At 47.7% G+C, this 14,727-nt stretch overlaps 1 protein-coding gene across 2 annotated transcripts in view; it reads left to right on the forward strand.

Moving 5' to 3' along the window:
- AGBL4 (AGBL carboxypeptidase 4) overlaps positions 1-14,727 on the forward strand; it is a gene marked incomplete at both ends in the record, with an annotated part of 1,409,253 nt that overhangs the window by 1,276,110 nt on the left and 118,416 nt on the right. For both annotated transcript variants that reach the window (XM_082661428.1, XM_082661429.1), the window contains one exon: positions 13,728-13,839. In XM_082661428.1, coding sequence (XP_082517554.1) covers positions 13,728-13,839 — 112 coding nt within the window. The remainder of the gene's footprint in view (positions 1-13,727; positions 13,840-14,727) is intronic.

Here is a 14,727-nt window from a genome sequence, read left to right on the forward strand (position 1 = left end):
TGGTGAGCCTCACGTAGCAAAGAATGCTCCAGCGCAGTAAATCCAGTTTAACTAAGGTTTGTCGGGGGCCTGCTGAGTGTCGGTCCCTGTGCTACGCCTTAGGGAAGCAGATGGAAATCAGAGGCGGTCCTTGGCAATAAGAAGCCCAGTGTTTGTACTAGAGGCGTGAGTGTGAGGCTGGGGAGGCCGAGGCATAATCAGAGCTAATGTCTAAGTGCCTACTAACCACACATTATACATATCATCTCCTCTGACCTCACAACAGCCCTGAGGTGGAGGTAGTATTATGGCCCCTTTTTAATTAGAAAAGCAAATTGAGGCCCAGAAACACCAAGGAACTTGCCCCACGTCCCCCAGCAGGAAGGTTACGAATCCAGGCAGGCCAACCCTGGCCTGCTACAGATTCATCCCCCTGCTACACTGTATCCTGAAAGCAGGGAGTGCTTCCTTCTGCCTGGGGGTGACGAGGGCGGGTTTTTGAAGGGCGGATGGTATATAGGAGTTCACCAGACATAAAAGGAGATAAGGAGAGATTTGCACAGCAAACATCATTAAGTATGGCAGAGGGTGAAACATCAGAGGAAGTATTTCCAACACGCACACATACATGCACACACACAGACACACACACAGATACACACAGATATACACACCACACGAGACACATACACACACTCACCCACAGACATTGGAACTGACCAACCTTGCCCACCTCAACATCCAAACGGGGAAACATTTTTAACTGTCCAAAATAGAATAGAACATAAAATTAGCTGTGTAAAATACATGTCAATATCCTATTTGTTCTTTGACAGCATAAAACTGCATTTTTCATCAACTAGAAATGGAAACAGAGATCCACTGCAAGTTGCCTCACCAGGCGATATCTGCCAGCCCCTTCTCACTGTGCCTCCTTCCCCACCCAGGCCTCGTGTCCCCCCTTGCTGCCTCTCCGTAGCCTCATCAGCCTTGGAGTGGGATGGGAGCTCAAAGACCTTTGTCCAGTGCCCTGCCCAGGGCAGGGAAACCTTAAGAAGTGCTGCACTGCTGACAGCTCTGACTGTTAGGGGGTGTTTATGTCCAGGCTAAACCTGATAGCCCATCACCTCTGCTTTCTACCCCTGAAAGATTAGTCAGGTCCAGTCCATCTTTTACATAGTAGCCCTTCAGCTGTTTGAGGATTGTGTGTCCCCACTCCTCACTCACTCTACCCCTGCCAGCACCTGTTCTCCAGCCTGAACATCCCCAAAGCCTTACAAATTTTCATATGTAATCTGAAATCCATTCCTCTCCCCGTCCCTACAGCTGTGCTCTGAACATACTCCGGATGTTTGTCGTGGTCTGTATTTGCAGCATGGGGTCCAGGATGGGACAGTTATAATGATGAGAATGATGACGGTGATGATGGTGGTGATGACATTGATGATGACGATGACAGTGGTGCTGATGTTTTTGATGATGATGATAGTGGTGGTGGTTATGATGACATTGATGATGACGATGACAGTGGTGCTGATGTTTTTGATGATGATGATAGTGGTGGTGGTGATGATGATGACTAGTTAACATCTGTTGAACGTCCTGGGCCTGACCCTGTTCTGGGTGTTTTGCATGGATTGTTTAATTCTCAGAACAACTCTCATTATTCTCATTTTACAGATGAGGAGACTGTGAGGAGACTGAGGCATAGGTAGATTAGGTAACTCCCTTAAGTTCATAGAGCTAGCTAGTGGCATAGGAGAAGGAAGGGACCACCACAGCCTAATTCTGGGGATGTATTTCTCCTGGCACAGCCTACATGCCCATCGCTATCTGACACTGAGCTCTCGTCAACCTAAATCTTTCCACTTGCATTCCTGCTAAGTCACAGCCCTCACCCCCCCCACCCCACCTCCTCTGAGAACCTTACAAGGAGGCATGGACTGGGCAGAAAGCATGCTGCCTTTTTGAACAAAGAGGAAACCAGGCCACAGAGAGGCTAAGTAACTTGCTCAAGGTCACACAGGGAGTGAGCCACATAGTTATTTAAGATGAAACGCAAGTGACGCAGGGGCCAGACAAAGCCTTACCTCCCAGAGCCTCTCTCCCGCTTTATGTAACCTGCGTGATGTTTCTACAGAGGCTGAAAGGACACTGGGGCAGGCAGCGTAATCAGGTGTCTAACCCACGAGTGCACACGGCTAAAACCAATTATTCAAATGAGCTTCCCAGCCAGGTTCCTCAGAAAAGGCCAGATGGCTAGATGTCTACGGAGGCAGTTCCCCATCTCTGTCCCCGCAAGCAGCTGAATAGCCTTTCAAAGTTAGAGTTGATAGTGAGTTGATTTTAATAACTGATTCTACAGTGAAGACAGGCCTCTGAGGAGACAGTAAGCCAGAATTAGTGGCTGGGGAGTCCGGAGGAGCAAAACAATATGATAGAATCAAGAACTTTATCGTTCCCGGTCTTAGTTCCTAAACCGCTGCTGGAATAGTGTCAGTTCTCTATGTGCGATCCTTCCGGGGCTCCCCATTGACCATCAGAAGCAGCCTATCCTCTTTAGCCTGGTCTTCAAGGCGGACACAGCATCCAGGAAGCTCCTCCTCCTTCATCTCCCACTGTCCGCCTTGCCCTGTGCGCAAACGCTCACTCGGCACACACTTCGTCCTGAGCATCCCCAGGGATCTGAGGTGGGCTTGGCCACGTGCTTGCCCTCAAGGAAGAGGCGCTGGTGAGATGACTCCTGAGAGGAGAGTGGGAGTTAGTTGGGTGAAGAGATGAGCAACACATTCTCTACCAAAGGAATAATAATGTTAAATAACAACAGTGATGATAACAATGCAAACATTAATGGAATTATACAAGCTGTCGGACCCTACTCTAATAGTTGCTTTTTTTTGTTGTTTTGTTTTTTTACATCTTTATTGGAGTATAACTGCTTTACAATGGTGTGTTATTTTCTGCTTTATAACAAAGTGAATCAGTTATACATATACATATATCCCCATATCTCCTCCCTCTTGCATCTCCCTCACTCCCACCCTCCCTATGCCACCCCTCCAGGTGGTCACAAAGTACCGAGCTGATCTCCCTGTGCTATGCGGCTGCTTCCCACTAGCTATCTACCTTACGTTTGTTAGTGTATATATGTCCATGCCTCTCTCTTGCCCTGTCACAGCTCACCCTTCCCCCTCCCCATATCCTCAAGTCCGTTCTCCAGTAGGTCTGTGTCTTTATTCCTGTCTTACCCCTAGGTTCTTCATGACAATTTTTTTCTTAAATTCCATATATATGTGTTAGCATACGGTATTTGTCTTTCTCTTTCTGACTTACTTCACTCTGTGTGACAGACTCTAGGTCCATCCACCTCATTACAAATAACTCAATTTCGTTTCTTTTTATGGCTGAGTAATATTCCATTGTATATATGTGCCACATCTTCTTTATCCGTTCATCCGATGATGGGCACTTAGGTTGTTTCCATCTCCGGGCTATTGTAAGTAGAGCTGCAATGAACATTTTGGTACATGACTCTTTTTGAATTATGGTTTTCTCAGGGTATATGCCCAGGAGTGGGATTGCTGGGTCGTATGGTCGTTCTATTTGTAGCTTTTTAAGGAACCTCCATACTGTTCTCCATAGTGGCTGTACCAATTCACATTCCCACCAGCAGTGCAAGAGGGTTCCCTTTTCTCCACACCCTCTCCAGCATTTACTGCCTCTAGATTTTTTGATGATGGCCATTCTGACCGGTGTGAGATGATAGCTCATTGTAGTCTAATAGTTGTTAATGTATTATTCCCATTGGACATGTAGGGGTCATAACTCATCATGCTCTTTCTCCCACTCTCAGCCTACTTCCACCAATGTAGGAGGAGATACAGGGGTCAGAAAGATAGAGGTCAGAATATTAGCTTTATTATTGAAAAAAGCAGAATTTGCAAGGCATGGCTTATATCTGTGACCAAAATTGACCTCCTTATACGTCACCCCAAAATTCAACTTCCCCACCAGCCACAAGCTGAGTGGGAAGGAAGCTGCCTCCCAGAAGACACACCGAGTGGAGGAGAGGAGGACAGAACGGACCCTCCCTGCAGGGTCACAGATCCAAACAAGCTGTGCCAGGAGGGCCAGGCCCAACAGTCTCTGCTCCTTGTATCAGGTTGACCCGTCAGATAAGTTCCATCCCCTCCCTTGGGAAGAGGATGCGAGGGGATGGAGATGAAGAGCCATTCTCCTGATTCCTGGGGACTAAAAGTCCCCATTGGGATTGAAAGCAAACTATGAAACTTCATGAAACTATGAAGTAGGTTCTAATATTATCCTCAGTTTACAGACAAGGAAATTGAAGCACATAGAGCAGTGAACTCACTTGCCCAAGGTCCCATGTGAGGGAGATCCAGGAGTCAAAACCAGAGAGCTGACTCGAAGCCCAAGTGCTCAGCCTCTGAGCCCTGCTGCCTGAACCCCGAGTGAACAGGAGCCCTGAGCCCACTACCAGGTGGTCTGGCGTGGCTAGTGCACATGGTCAGGACTGCAGCCTATGGTGCAGGTTCACACACTCCACAAAGGCTAAGAGAGGAGATGGAGGCTGACGAGCCTTGCCACTTGGAGATGTTGCACCAGCCCGCAGAAGGGTGTGCCTTTTTGTAACTAGCTCATAGGACATATAATGTGCAAGCCTTGCATGGTGTACAGGTTGGGGGACATGATGCAAGAAGCTTAAGGAATAAGTTGGGACTAGTTTGTGGAGGACCCTGAGTGTCATAGCAAGATGAAACCATAAGACCAGCTAACACGTGTATAGCGCTTATGTCAAGCAAGACGGTGTCCCCAGCATTTACACGGCTGATCTCATTTCATCCCTTTAACAACCCTCTGAGGTAGGCGGAATCCACATTTTGCAGATCAGGGCTGAGGCACAGAGAGGTTAAGCCACCAGCTAATCCACGGGCCCTCCAGGGTCTTACCCAGGCAGTGTGGCTCTGGAGTCCACACTCACAACCTACGCCGCTTCTCAGGCTCCGACCAGGTGGGCAAGGGTCTCGCCAGCGCCCAGATCTGTGAAGACCTAAAGGACTTGTCTTTCCCTTATGCTTCCTCTGCCTCTTTTCATTAAAGGAATGGAAATAGCCTTCCTAGCCCCAAGGGCCAGTACTGTACACTCCTTTAGAAAACGTGCCCCCTTGGGCCTTTAAAATGGTTCTTTTTACTCTTTGTAAGTGTTCTTACAGAGAAAAAAATAATCCAGTAGTTCTGGAATGGACTTTCAACTCTATCCTTACATAGCTGTGTGACCTTGGCCTCACTTTCCCCATCTTTGAAATGGGGAGATTGGGTTTTATGGAATCTTGGGTCCTTCCATTCGGTGACTGGCTCTCAAAATGGCTTTAAGCCTCAGGGTGGAAATCCCCCCAAGCCCGGGTGTTTGTTGCTGACCAGCAGGAGCCGGAAAGGAGGGGGCTGAATCCCGGAGCACACAGTCTCCACGGGAAGGGAGAGGGCGCTCCAATGACGGTTCTCCTTGTCCACCAGGAATAAGCTCCAGGAGAAAAGGCCCCAGGGAGTCTAGTGGTAGAGATGACCCCTTCCCCAGGTGTGGTCTCATCACCCCCTTCCCCAATCCTACCACCTTGCCAGAAGGACCACCACGACAGGGTCAAGACCACCACTACAGGGTCAAGACCATGCTGATCCTTGGAGGTCGGAACCCTGAGTGCTCATCCTGGCTCTGCTATGAACCTTGGGCACGTCCAGGGCCTCCTCCCATGGACATGCAATTTGTGCACTGCACAAAGGCTCCTGGTCAGGGGGTCAAGGTGGGCTGCGACTCTGCTCCAGACCCCACGTCTGGCCAGAACAAGTGACATCATTTTGTACTTCACCCACCCAGAAGGGGCACCTGTTTCTAAATTGTCAGCCTGGCGCAGGGCGGCGGTGGGGGAGGGGGGCACCTTTTGTCAATTTGCATAAAGGTACCTTTTGTGCTAGGTCCTATTTGAGAGCCAGTTTCCCCATTTAAAAATTAAGGGTGTTGGGACTTCCCTGGTGGTGCAGTGGTTAAGAATCTGCCTGCCAATGCAGGGGACACGGGTTCGAGCCCTGGCCCTGGAAGATCCCACATGCCGCGGAGCAACTAAGCCCATGCGCCACAACTACTGAGCCTGTTTTCTAGAGCCTGAGAGCCACAACTACTGAAGCCCACCTGCCTAAAGCCCGTGTTCCGCAACAGGAGAAGCCACCGCAATGAGAAGCCCACACACCACAACGCAGAGTAGCCCCCGCTGCCAGAACTAGAAAAAGCCCGCACGCAACAACAAAGACCCAACGCAGCCAAAAATAAATAAATTTATTAAAAAAAAAAATTAAGGGTGTGGCATCCACCCCTCACCTCACATGAGTCCCTCTATCAGGCCCTGAGCTGACACCCAGGGCTGCTAAGAGAGAATAGAGTGATGGTTAAGAGCATCGGCTTTAGAGCTGGGCACGCCAGGTTCAAGTCCTGCCTCTGTCCCTGGTCCTTGCTGAGCTAGGGGCAAATTACTTAACCTTTCTGTTTATTTCCATTTCTTCAGTTAACTGCGAGTTGGCTGTGTACCTGACACTGGGCTAACACTGAAGACTGGATGGCAAATGAAATTGATTTAGTCTCTGCCCTCCCAGTGCTTTTAGGTCTTTGAGCAAAACATGAATTTGTCCAAGGTCATAAAACTACGCAGTGGTCGATCTGGGACTCAAACCCAAATCCTTCTGAATTGGAACCTATGTAATTATTCATCCTCCTTCTCTGCCTCCACAGCCTGGGTCATATCCTTGCTGCGATCATCTAAGAAGGAATGTGAGGGAAATGCTTTAAATATCTCGGTGGTGGTGATGGGGAGGTGATTGTTATAATTATCCCTTGTGTGTGTGTTTGAGACAAAGGACACTGCCCGCTCCCCTCTGTCTCCACCACAGCAGAGCCCAGCCCACCTGCTAAGCATTTTGCAGGAGCTGTTGATGACAGCTTGTCTGGCATCCTGACACCGGCCAATCAATAGAGCTGAAAGGTGCCTCAGGCCAAGGGCAATTGAATCCCAACCTCTTAGTGGCATTAAATAAAGCAATATTTATTTTGCTTTTGGTGCAAATATACTTAATCCAATGCAGCTCATTGATAATGCTGAAAAACTGCTGCGTTTGAGGGACGATTGCATGTGTGCCCCATACATCTCCACTTGTCAACGCCACCCTTCCAGGAGCACACAGCCCTGCCGTGCTCAGGACAAGACTGACCTGGAGGCAGCAAACTGCCTTTTTCTCTACCCTTTAGAGGATATGAAAAGGAAATCACAAGGAGGGGAGTTAAAATCATTGCTCTCATTCCAGTTGCCATTATTGCAACGGGAATGAGGCACAATGCCCTTCACAAGATGGAGCTATTTATTTGCCATTTAAATAATGTTCTCTGGAACCATGTATCCCTGCCATTGGGCAGAAGAGAAGGAGAGAAATACTGGAAGAGCAGACAGAGGAGTAGCCTAGCAACTGGATCACATAGCCTCCTTGATGGCTGGGGGGACCCCAAAGGGTCACTGGGTTCAGTAAGACCTGGGTTTGAATCCCAGCTCTATATTCTAGTAGCTGTCAAGTGACCTTCTCAAAGTCACATCTCTCTTGGATTTTATTTGCTCATTTATAAAATGGGGATAAATACTACCTACCTCACTTGGCTATTGTGAGAGTGTCTAGCATGTAACAAGTGCTTAAATACTTTTCAAAATATGTCTTCAAGTAATTATCTAAACCTTGTTTACAAACCTTCAGGGTATTTGTTCATGCACTTGTGCATCTATTCAATAATCTATTTATGCAATAGATATATTGAACCTTCTCAGCACCTCAGTCTATAGTAGGGAAGTTGGAGTGGAGGTAGGCAAGATGACACAGACATATTCCCTGGCCTCATTGGGCTCACCGTTTGGAAGAAGAAAGAAAAGATACTCAAGAGTATCTCCAACTCAAGAGGAAGAAGTTATATATAAACTTGACTTTCATAAATTTGGATTTTCTAGAATGGTCCTAATGTCAAATATTCAAGATTCTTGGTACCATAGATAGCCCCACTCATGTCAGAACATGGGTCCTGATTTTGAGCTCATGCAGAAATTTTACCTTGAAAATAAATAGCAGAATAGTGGAGGACCAAGGAGACACAGGCCCAGAGCAGAGACCCCAGATTTCATACTAAGGGACCCTAAAGTGGCAACCATAGGGGTGAGAGCCGGGCATCTGGAGGTCATCTTGTCCATTCCCCTGTCTTTAGGCAGCTGAAACCACTGAAGAGTAAGAACCTGCACCAGCAGTACCTTCCCAGTGCCTATAGCCCAGGGAAGGACACAGCACAAAACACAAGCATAACACTGTTAGAAATACATAGAATTTCCAAGCTCTCTACTTCCCTCACTTCGCACATACCATGAACTCTGCCTGGCATGCTCTCTCATGTCTTGACTTTGGCAAACTCCCATCTTCTCTTCAAAGCTCTGAGCAATGTGAGAGCTCCTAGAGGCAAGGACTGGGTCTGATGCAAATCTCAAATGTTGGAAAATGCATGTAATTAATGTTAAGATATTGGTAACGCTTAACTATTTGGCATTTCTTTTAAAAACTGTATCAATCGTTTTTCTAGAATATTTTGTTCTCCTTGTATTTCAACTTCACTTTATTCAAAACGTATGCTTCCTCCAAGTCCCTAACATTGGAGGTAAAGTCCAATTATTGATGCTTTTGAATCACTTAATGAGAGAGCTGGAAGAGTCCTCCATGAGTGAAGTATAACACCCTCGTTTTACAGAGAAGAGCATGGAGCCCAGGGGAGGGAGGTGACTTTCCCAAGATGATATAGATATTAGAGGTGAGGGCTGTCCCCCAGCCCCTAGCCAGGGCTCCTGCAACTTTACTAAGACGTTTTCTTCAATAAATAGCACTCTTTCTACTGATAGACTGGTTGCCAATAGAAGCAGTCTTTAAAAATCATCTCAGAAAAACCCAGCACAGGTACTACTGATTTCAGAGTTCCGCAAATGCTTTAGCTTCTGAAGAGCTCCAGGATTCTTGGGGATTGAGCTGTCTTTGAATCACCAGCCATACTCTGCTTTCATCTGTAGGCTGGATCAAGGAGTGGATCTTTCAGGATCTCTCACCAATAACACTTTTCCTTCAGTTTCAAATCTCACTTTTTTGAATCAGAGAGGCTTCCTGGAAGCAGTATGGCCAGGTGTGAAGACCATGGAGCCCAGGGCCAGGACACCTGGATTCCAGTCTGGACCCTGTGGAGTACAGGTTAGGCGACCTTGGAGGAATGGCTTACCTTACCCTCTCTGGCCCTCAATGCTCCCACTTGAAAAACGCAATCCACCTGTGTGGCTGGATGGTTGTGAGAACCGTATCATATGAGATAGGAAAATGCTTGGGAAAGAATGAAATGTTCATTCAACAACTAAGTCTTTAACGTCTACTGTAGTCCAGGCTCTTTGTCAGGCACAGGAGTACAAACACAAATAAGACATCATCCTTGCACTTGAGGAATTCATGGTCCAGTGGGGAAGACAGACTCAATAATTACTCTATCTTGTGCTGTAGCCACTCCGATGTGGGAGCAGTGGATGCCAGGAGCAGAGGAAAAGCACCCATCCCACATTTGCGGAGAGGAAGTCAGCAAGCCTTCCTGGAGTAGAAGATATTTAGGTTTAGACAATTTCAACGATACCACAGTCACCACCACTGCCACTGCCATCACTGGCTACCATTTATTCAATATTCATTCTGTCTGAGGATTCTGCTGGGCCATTTACAGACACTAGTTCACGTATGCAATCCAGAAGGTCGAGGATGTTATCCTCATTTTACATATGATAAAACGGAAGCCCAGAGGGGTTTTAAAAAAAGAAATTTTAAAAAGGTCACATAGCTGGTAAGGAGTACAGCCAAAACTTAAGCCTAACTGACTCCCAAAGCTTCTGGCCTTCCCAACGTAGCCTCATTGCTCTGTGTGACTCCGTGGGGAAAGACTGAGACTGATGGGTGAAGTCACCAGAAGACAAATTTCAGCTAAAGAGAAGGAAGACTTTCTTAACAGAGCTGTCCAAGAATTGGATAAGCTGCCTGGGGAGGTGGTGAGTACCAGGTCCTGGAGGTGTCATGGAACAGCCTGGTGACTCGGCCAAGACTTTGTTGAGGACATTCTTGTTTGGAAGAGGGAGAGGTAGGTAAGCTAACCATCTCAAAGGATACAGTTTATGATTAAGTCCTGTCATCAACGACAATGTTCCCTTCCAAATTTTTAGATGCTCAGTGCGGGCTGGAAGAGCTCTCTGGGAACAGCACCCAGACCAATGGTTTTGTCTCCTTGGTAACCAGCCATCGGGAAGTGGGCAATATAGGGGCCTGCTGGAATTTTCTATAAATTAGCCCACAGAGCCATATGGTTAGGGATGCTCTCAGTTAAAGAAACAGGAACTGACTCCGCCACTTAAGCAAAAATGGAATTTATAGGAAGGGGCTTACAGAATGAAGCAGAAGCTGGAAGACCAGACTTGGAAAACAACTAATTAACAGAGTAGCTCTGGAGGGCAGAAAAATTGGCTGTTGGCAGGAATAATCTATCTCTCTTCCACGGTAGCACTGCTGTATGACCCAGCTCCCAGCGTGGCATCACCTAGTCCAAATTTAAGTGCTGGACAGAAGTAGCTGTTGCCTGAGTCTGGGTTTCCTGCCGCTGCCCTGGACGCCAAGTCATTGGGCCCATCTCTCTTCTGGGGTAAGAGAAAAGGCACCGCCACCGTGTCATCATCTTTTAATGATGGAGGAGCGAACTCTCCCTAATGCTGCCCCATCTAATCACAGAGTTAGATGCTAGGAATTCCCCAAAGAAAATGGGCAAATGCCTACTACATTAAGAGGGAACAGAGCATGGATGTGAACTTAGATCTGCCTGATTTCCAGACTGGGGAGAAAGCCAGGAGGTCATCCCTGACCACTGCTGTCTGCTGCCCACTCCAGCCCCTGATGGACCACAGACCGATTAGTCTGTGCCACTTATATAGCATGTAGCACAAAACAATGATAAAGTACAAGGAAACAACAACATAACATTTTTGATCTGCTATTATGTGCCAGAACGTGTGCTAACTTAAGCTTGTCCTCACTTAATCCTCATAACATGGTCCTGGATTATAAATGTACGTAAGCCTGTGAGCAGATCTTCTTTCTCCTGTTAGACTATGTTTCTTGTGAGCACGGAATATCAGACTGCTTGTAAACCGATCCTGACATCACCCCTTCTCTCAAGCAAGTTGTTTATAACCCTCTGTGCTTCAGTTTCCACATCTGCAAAATGGGACTAATAATAGTACCTCCCTCATAAGGTTGACATAGATAAAGTATTTCACACTTAGTAAAGTACTTAATTCTTGGGACAAAGTAATGTCTGCTGACTGTGACCCCTTGACTGTGGTGATGATGCTGTTGTAACCTGCATATGACTGTTTCTGTCCCCACTCCGCCATCAGTGAGAAGCCAACACCAGCCCCCAATTCATCTAAGTATAGCAATGCAAAGACGAAACAGTGAACCTCCATGCCGGACATTCGAGGCCCTTACATTTCCCCTCCCACTCCCTTTACAGCTCACCATCACCACCTCTTCACTACATACATACATAGTACTCTGTGATTCAGTCAAATCAAATTGTCCACCATTCCCCCAATAGCCGGGGTGGCTTCACAGTTCCCTTTTTGCTTACACTTTTCCTTCTGCCCCCAACACCTGGAAAAATTCTATTCATTCAGCAAGACCCAACTCAAATGGTTTTTCCTCAGTGAAGCCTTTCCCTATGTGTCCCCACGAAACATCAGTTATTCTCCCACAGGGTTCCCAGCCAGCTTACTTTAAGTGATGGAGGAAATTATTATTATTTACTCCCCAGCAACACCCCAACCACCTTGAAGGAGGGGTCCTCGGTAGAATCCTTTATTTTTCTGAGTAAGATGAGCAGTGGGGATGTAAATGTAACAAGCTGAGAGGGGGTTGAGTTTTATTACTTAAGGAAATAGAGGGGTTGGGAAAATAAGTAGGGATGGGTAAAATAGTAAAATAAGATGGGATGGAAGGGATAGAAAAGAAAAGGGGGACAATTTGGGCCAAGAAGGGGGGAACAATTTGGCAAAAAGTTCATCAGTTTTGAATCTGGTTAAAAATCTGTGAAGAGCAGAATTTTATCCTATAGGTGATGGAGAATCATAGATGAATCTTTTTTTTTTTTTTTTTTTTTTTTTTTTTGCGGTACACGGACCTCTCACTGTTGTGGCCTCTCCCGTTGCGGAGCACAGGCTCCGGACGCGCAGGCTCAGCGGCCATGGCTCACAGGCCCAGCCGCTCCGTGGCATGTGGGATCCTCCCGGACCGGGGCACGAACCCGTGTCCCCTGCATCGGCAGGCGGACTCTCAACCACTGCACCACCAGGGAAGCCCCCATAGCTGAATCTTGATCAAGAAGGCAAGATTGTCAGATCTGTGTGGGAGACATTCTGGGGACAGGAAGAGGATGGATGCGGTGGTTTGAGTTGTGCGCAAGAACAGGGTTTCTGGAGTTGTCCCTCAGCCTGGGCTGGCCTGGAGAAAGCCTACAGTGTGCAAAGGCCCAGCAGAGGGAAGCGGGGGCCCAGAGACCTGGGGGTGGTGCATCTTTCCAAGGACAAGCAAGGCTTTGAGTCCATCTGGAGGAAAAAAGGGAAGGAAGAGGGATAGGAGGAGACCAGAGGTCACGGTCCCACTTGCCCTGGTGAAGTAATTAATGTGCCCATGGGAAATTGTGGAGAAGGTGGGAAGGGTAGCCCTCACTGAGCAGGTGACCTGTGAGCAAAGACTGGCACTAAGTGAGAACGAATCACTCGGCTACCTGGAGGAAGAGGCTTCCAGGCAGAGGGGACAGCCTGTACGAGAGCCCCTGGGCTGGAAGCACTCAGTTTGTTGGAGGAACAGTAAGAGGCCAGAACCTGGCACAGAAGAAGCAGGAGTGACCGTGTTAGGAGCTGAAGTGAGAGAAGATAACGGGTGGACCACATGGGCACTTGTAGCTGGTGGTAAGGGCTTTGGTTCTTACTCTGCATCTAGCAGAGAACCATTTGAGCAGAGAAGGGACACCATCAGACATGTTTTAATAGGATCACCCTGGGTGTTGTGTGGAAAAGGGGGAGGGTATGTAGGGTGAGAGGTGGGGTAGGATGATGCAAGGGTGGAAACAAGACCAGGTAAGAGATTATTACAGTACTCCGGACCTTGGTCCAAGCTCAAGGTGATAGCCGTGGAGGTGATAAAAAGTGCTGGGTTCTGAGTATATTTTGAAGGTAGACACAATGGATTGGCTGTGGGTGTGAGACAGAGAGGAACAGTGGGGAAAGCGATGGTTTAGGCCTGAGCCTTCCTTCTGGCCCTGTATTGGAGATGCGCATGCGTCTGTGGTCTCATGGACACTGAAGTGAGACTGCTCCGCAGAAATATGTTTGAACCTCTCCGTGACTCAGTTTCTTCTTCCGTAAAGGAGGAATTATAATAATAGTGACCTCATAGGGTTGTTGAAAGTGCCTGAATTAACACGTGTTAAATGCTCAGCACTGTCTCTGGCAAAAAACAAACAAACAAACATGTGCTAGGTAAGTGACATAATGACTGCTCCTGTACTGACTCTGACTCTGGGTACTGCCTAGGTGCTCTCTGATGGGGTTCGACCTCAACCGTCACTGGCTGGATCCCTCTCCATGGGCCCACCCCACCCTGCATGGGGTGAAACAGCTCATCATTCAGATGTACAACGACCCAGTGAGTACCTGAACCCCCTCTGCAGCTGCTGGTCTTATGGCTTGATCTGGGAAAGGGCAGTGTTGTACTGGGAAAGCCCACTAGGACCTGCAAAGTAGGAATTCAGGGCCAAAACCCGGGAGGGACTAGGCCTGCTGGTCTCTTCTCTGACTTGGACAAGTGCCTCCCCACCCCTCATGAATACTGGCTTCAGTTGTGGAGATCTCGTGGGGTGGAGGAAATATACTAGAGCACATTTATCAGGGCTCTTGGGTTACAAGCGAAAGAAATACAACTTGAACCAGTTTACACAGAATAGAGAAGTTTTTAGAAGAGTCCCAGAGCCTCCTATACAGTTGAAGACTGTAGCTGGCCTCCTGCATCTCTAGGGAGCTTGTGTCAACTGTCACATCCAGTGGTCCCCCCACTAGAGAGTGACTCACTCTCATATTCTAGTTCCAGTTCCAGGAGGGACTGGAGTTCCTCTGGGCAGGAACTGGAGGACACGGCCACCTCTGGGCAGGGCAACTGTGGCCCAAGAGGCAAGGATATGTAAGGACAGGACAGCCTCGCTGGAATCATGTAGTTGACCTTGGGGTGTGTGATGGTAGTGATGAATCTGCTCCTTGAGAAGAGGGCCTGCTATTCCAGAAAGAAGGGGAATGGGGATGTCCACACTGAGTTTGCTCACAGGGATATGACTTTGTGAGAAATAGGAGAAGACATTGGCGTTTCATAGCTTAGAGAAGAAAGGAGGCCGACCACCATCATTCTGTCTGAAGAGTTGTGAAGGAGGATAGTCAGACATCTTCCAGGGGGAGGCCAAAGCAAGAGGTAAGGTCGATAGAGAAATAAAACTCCTTAACCATTAGAGCTGCCTGAGGATGGAGGGGGTGTGTGACCTGTGAA

Source organism: Grampus griseus (assembly GCF_964374135.1).
Source record: "Grampus griseus genome assembly, chromosome: 1".
In the NCBI taxonomy this organism is placed as follows: domain Eukaryota; kingdom Metazoa; phylum Chordata; class Mammalia; order Artiodactyla; family Delphinidae; genus Grampus; species Grampus griseus.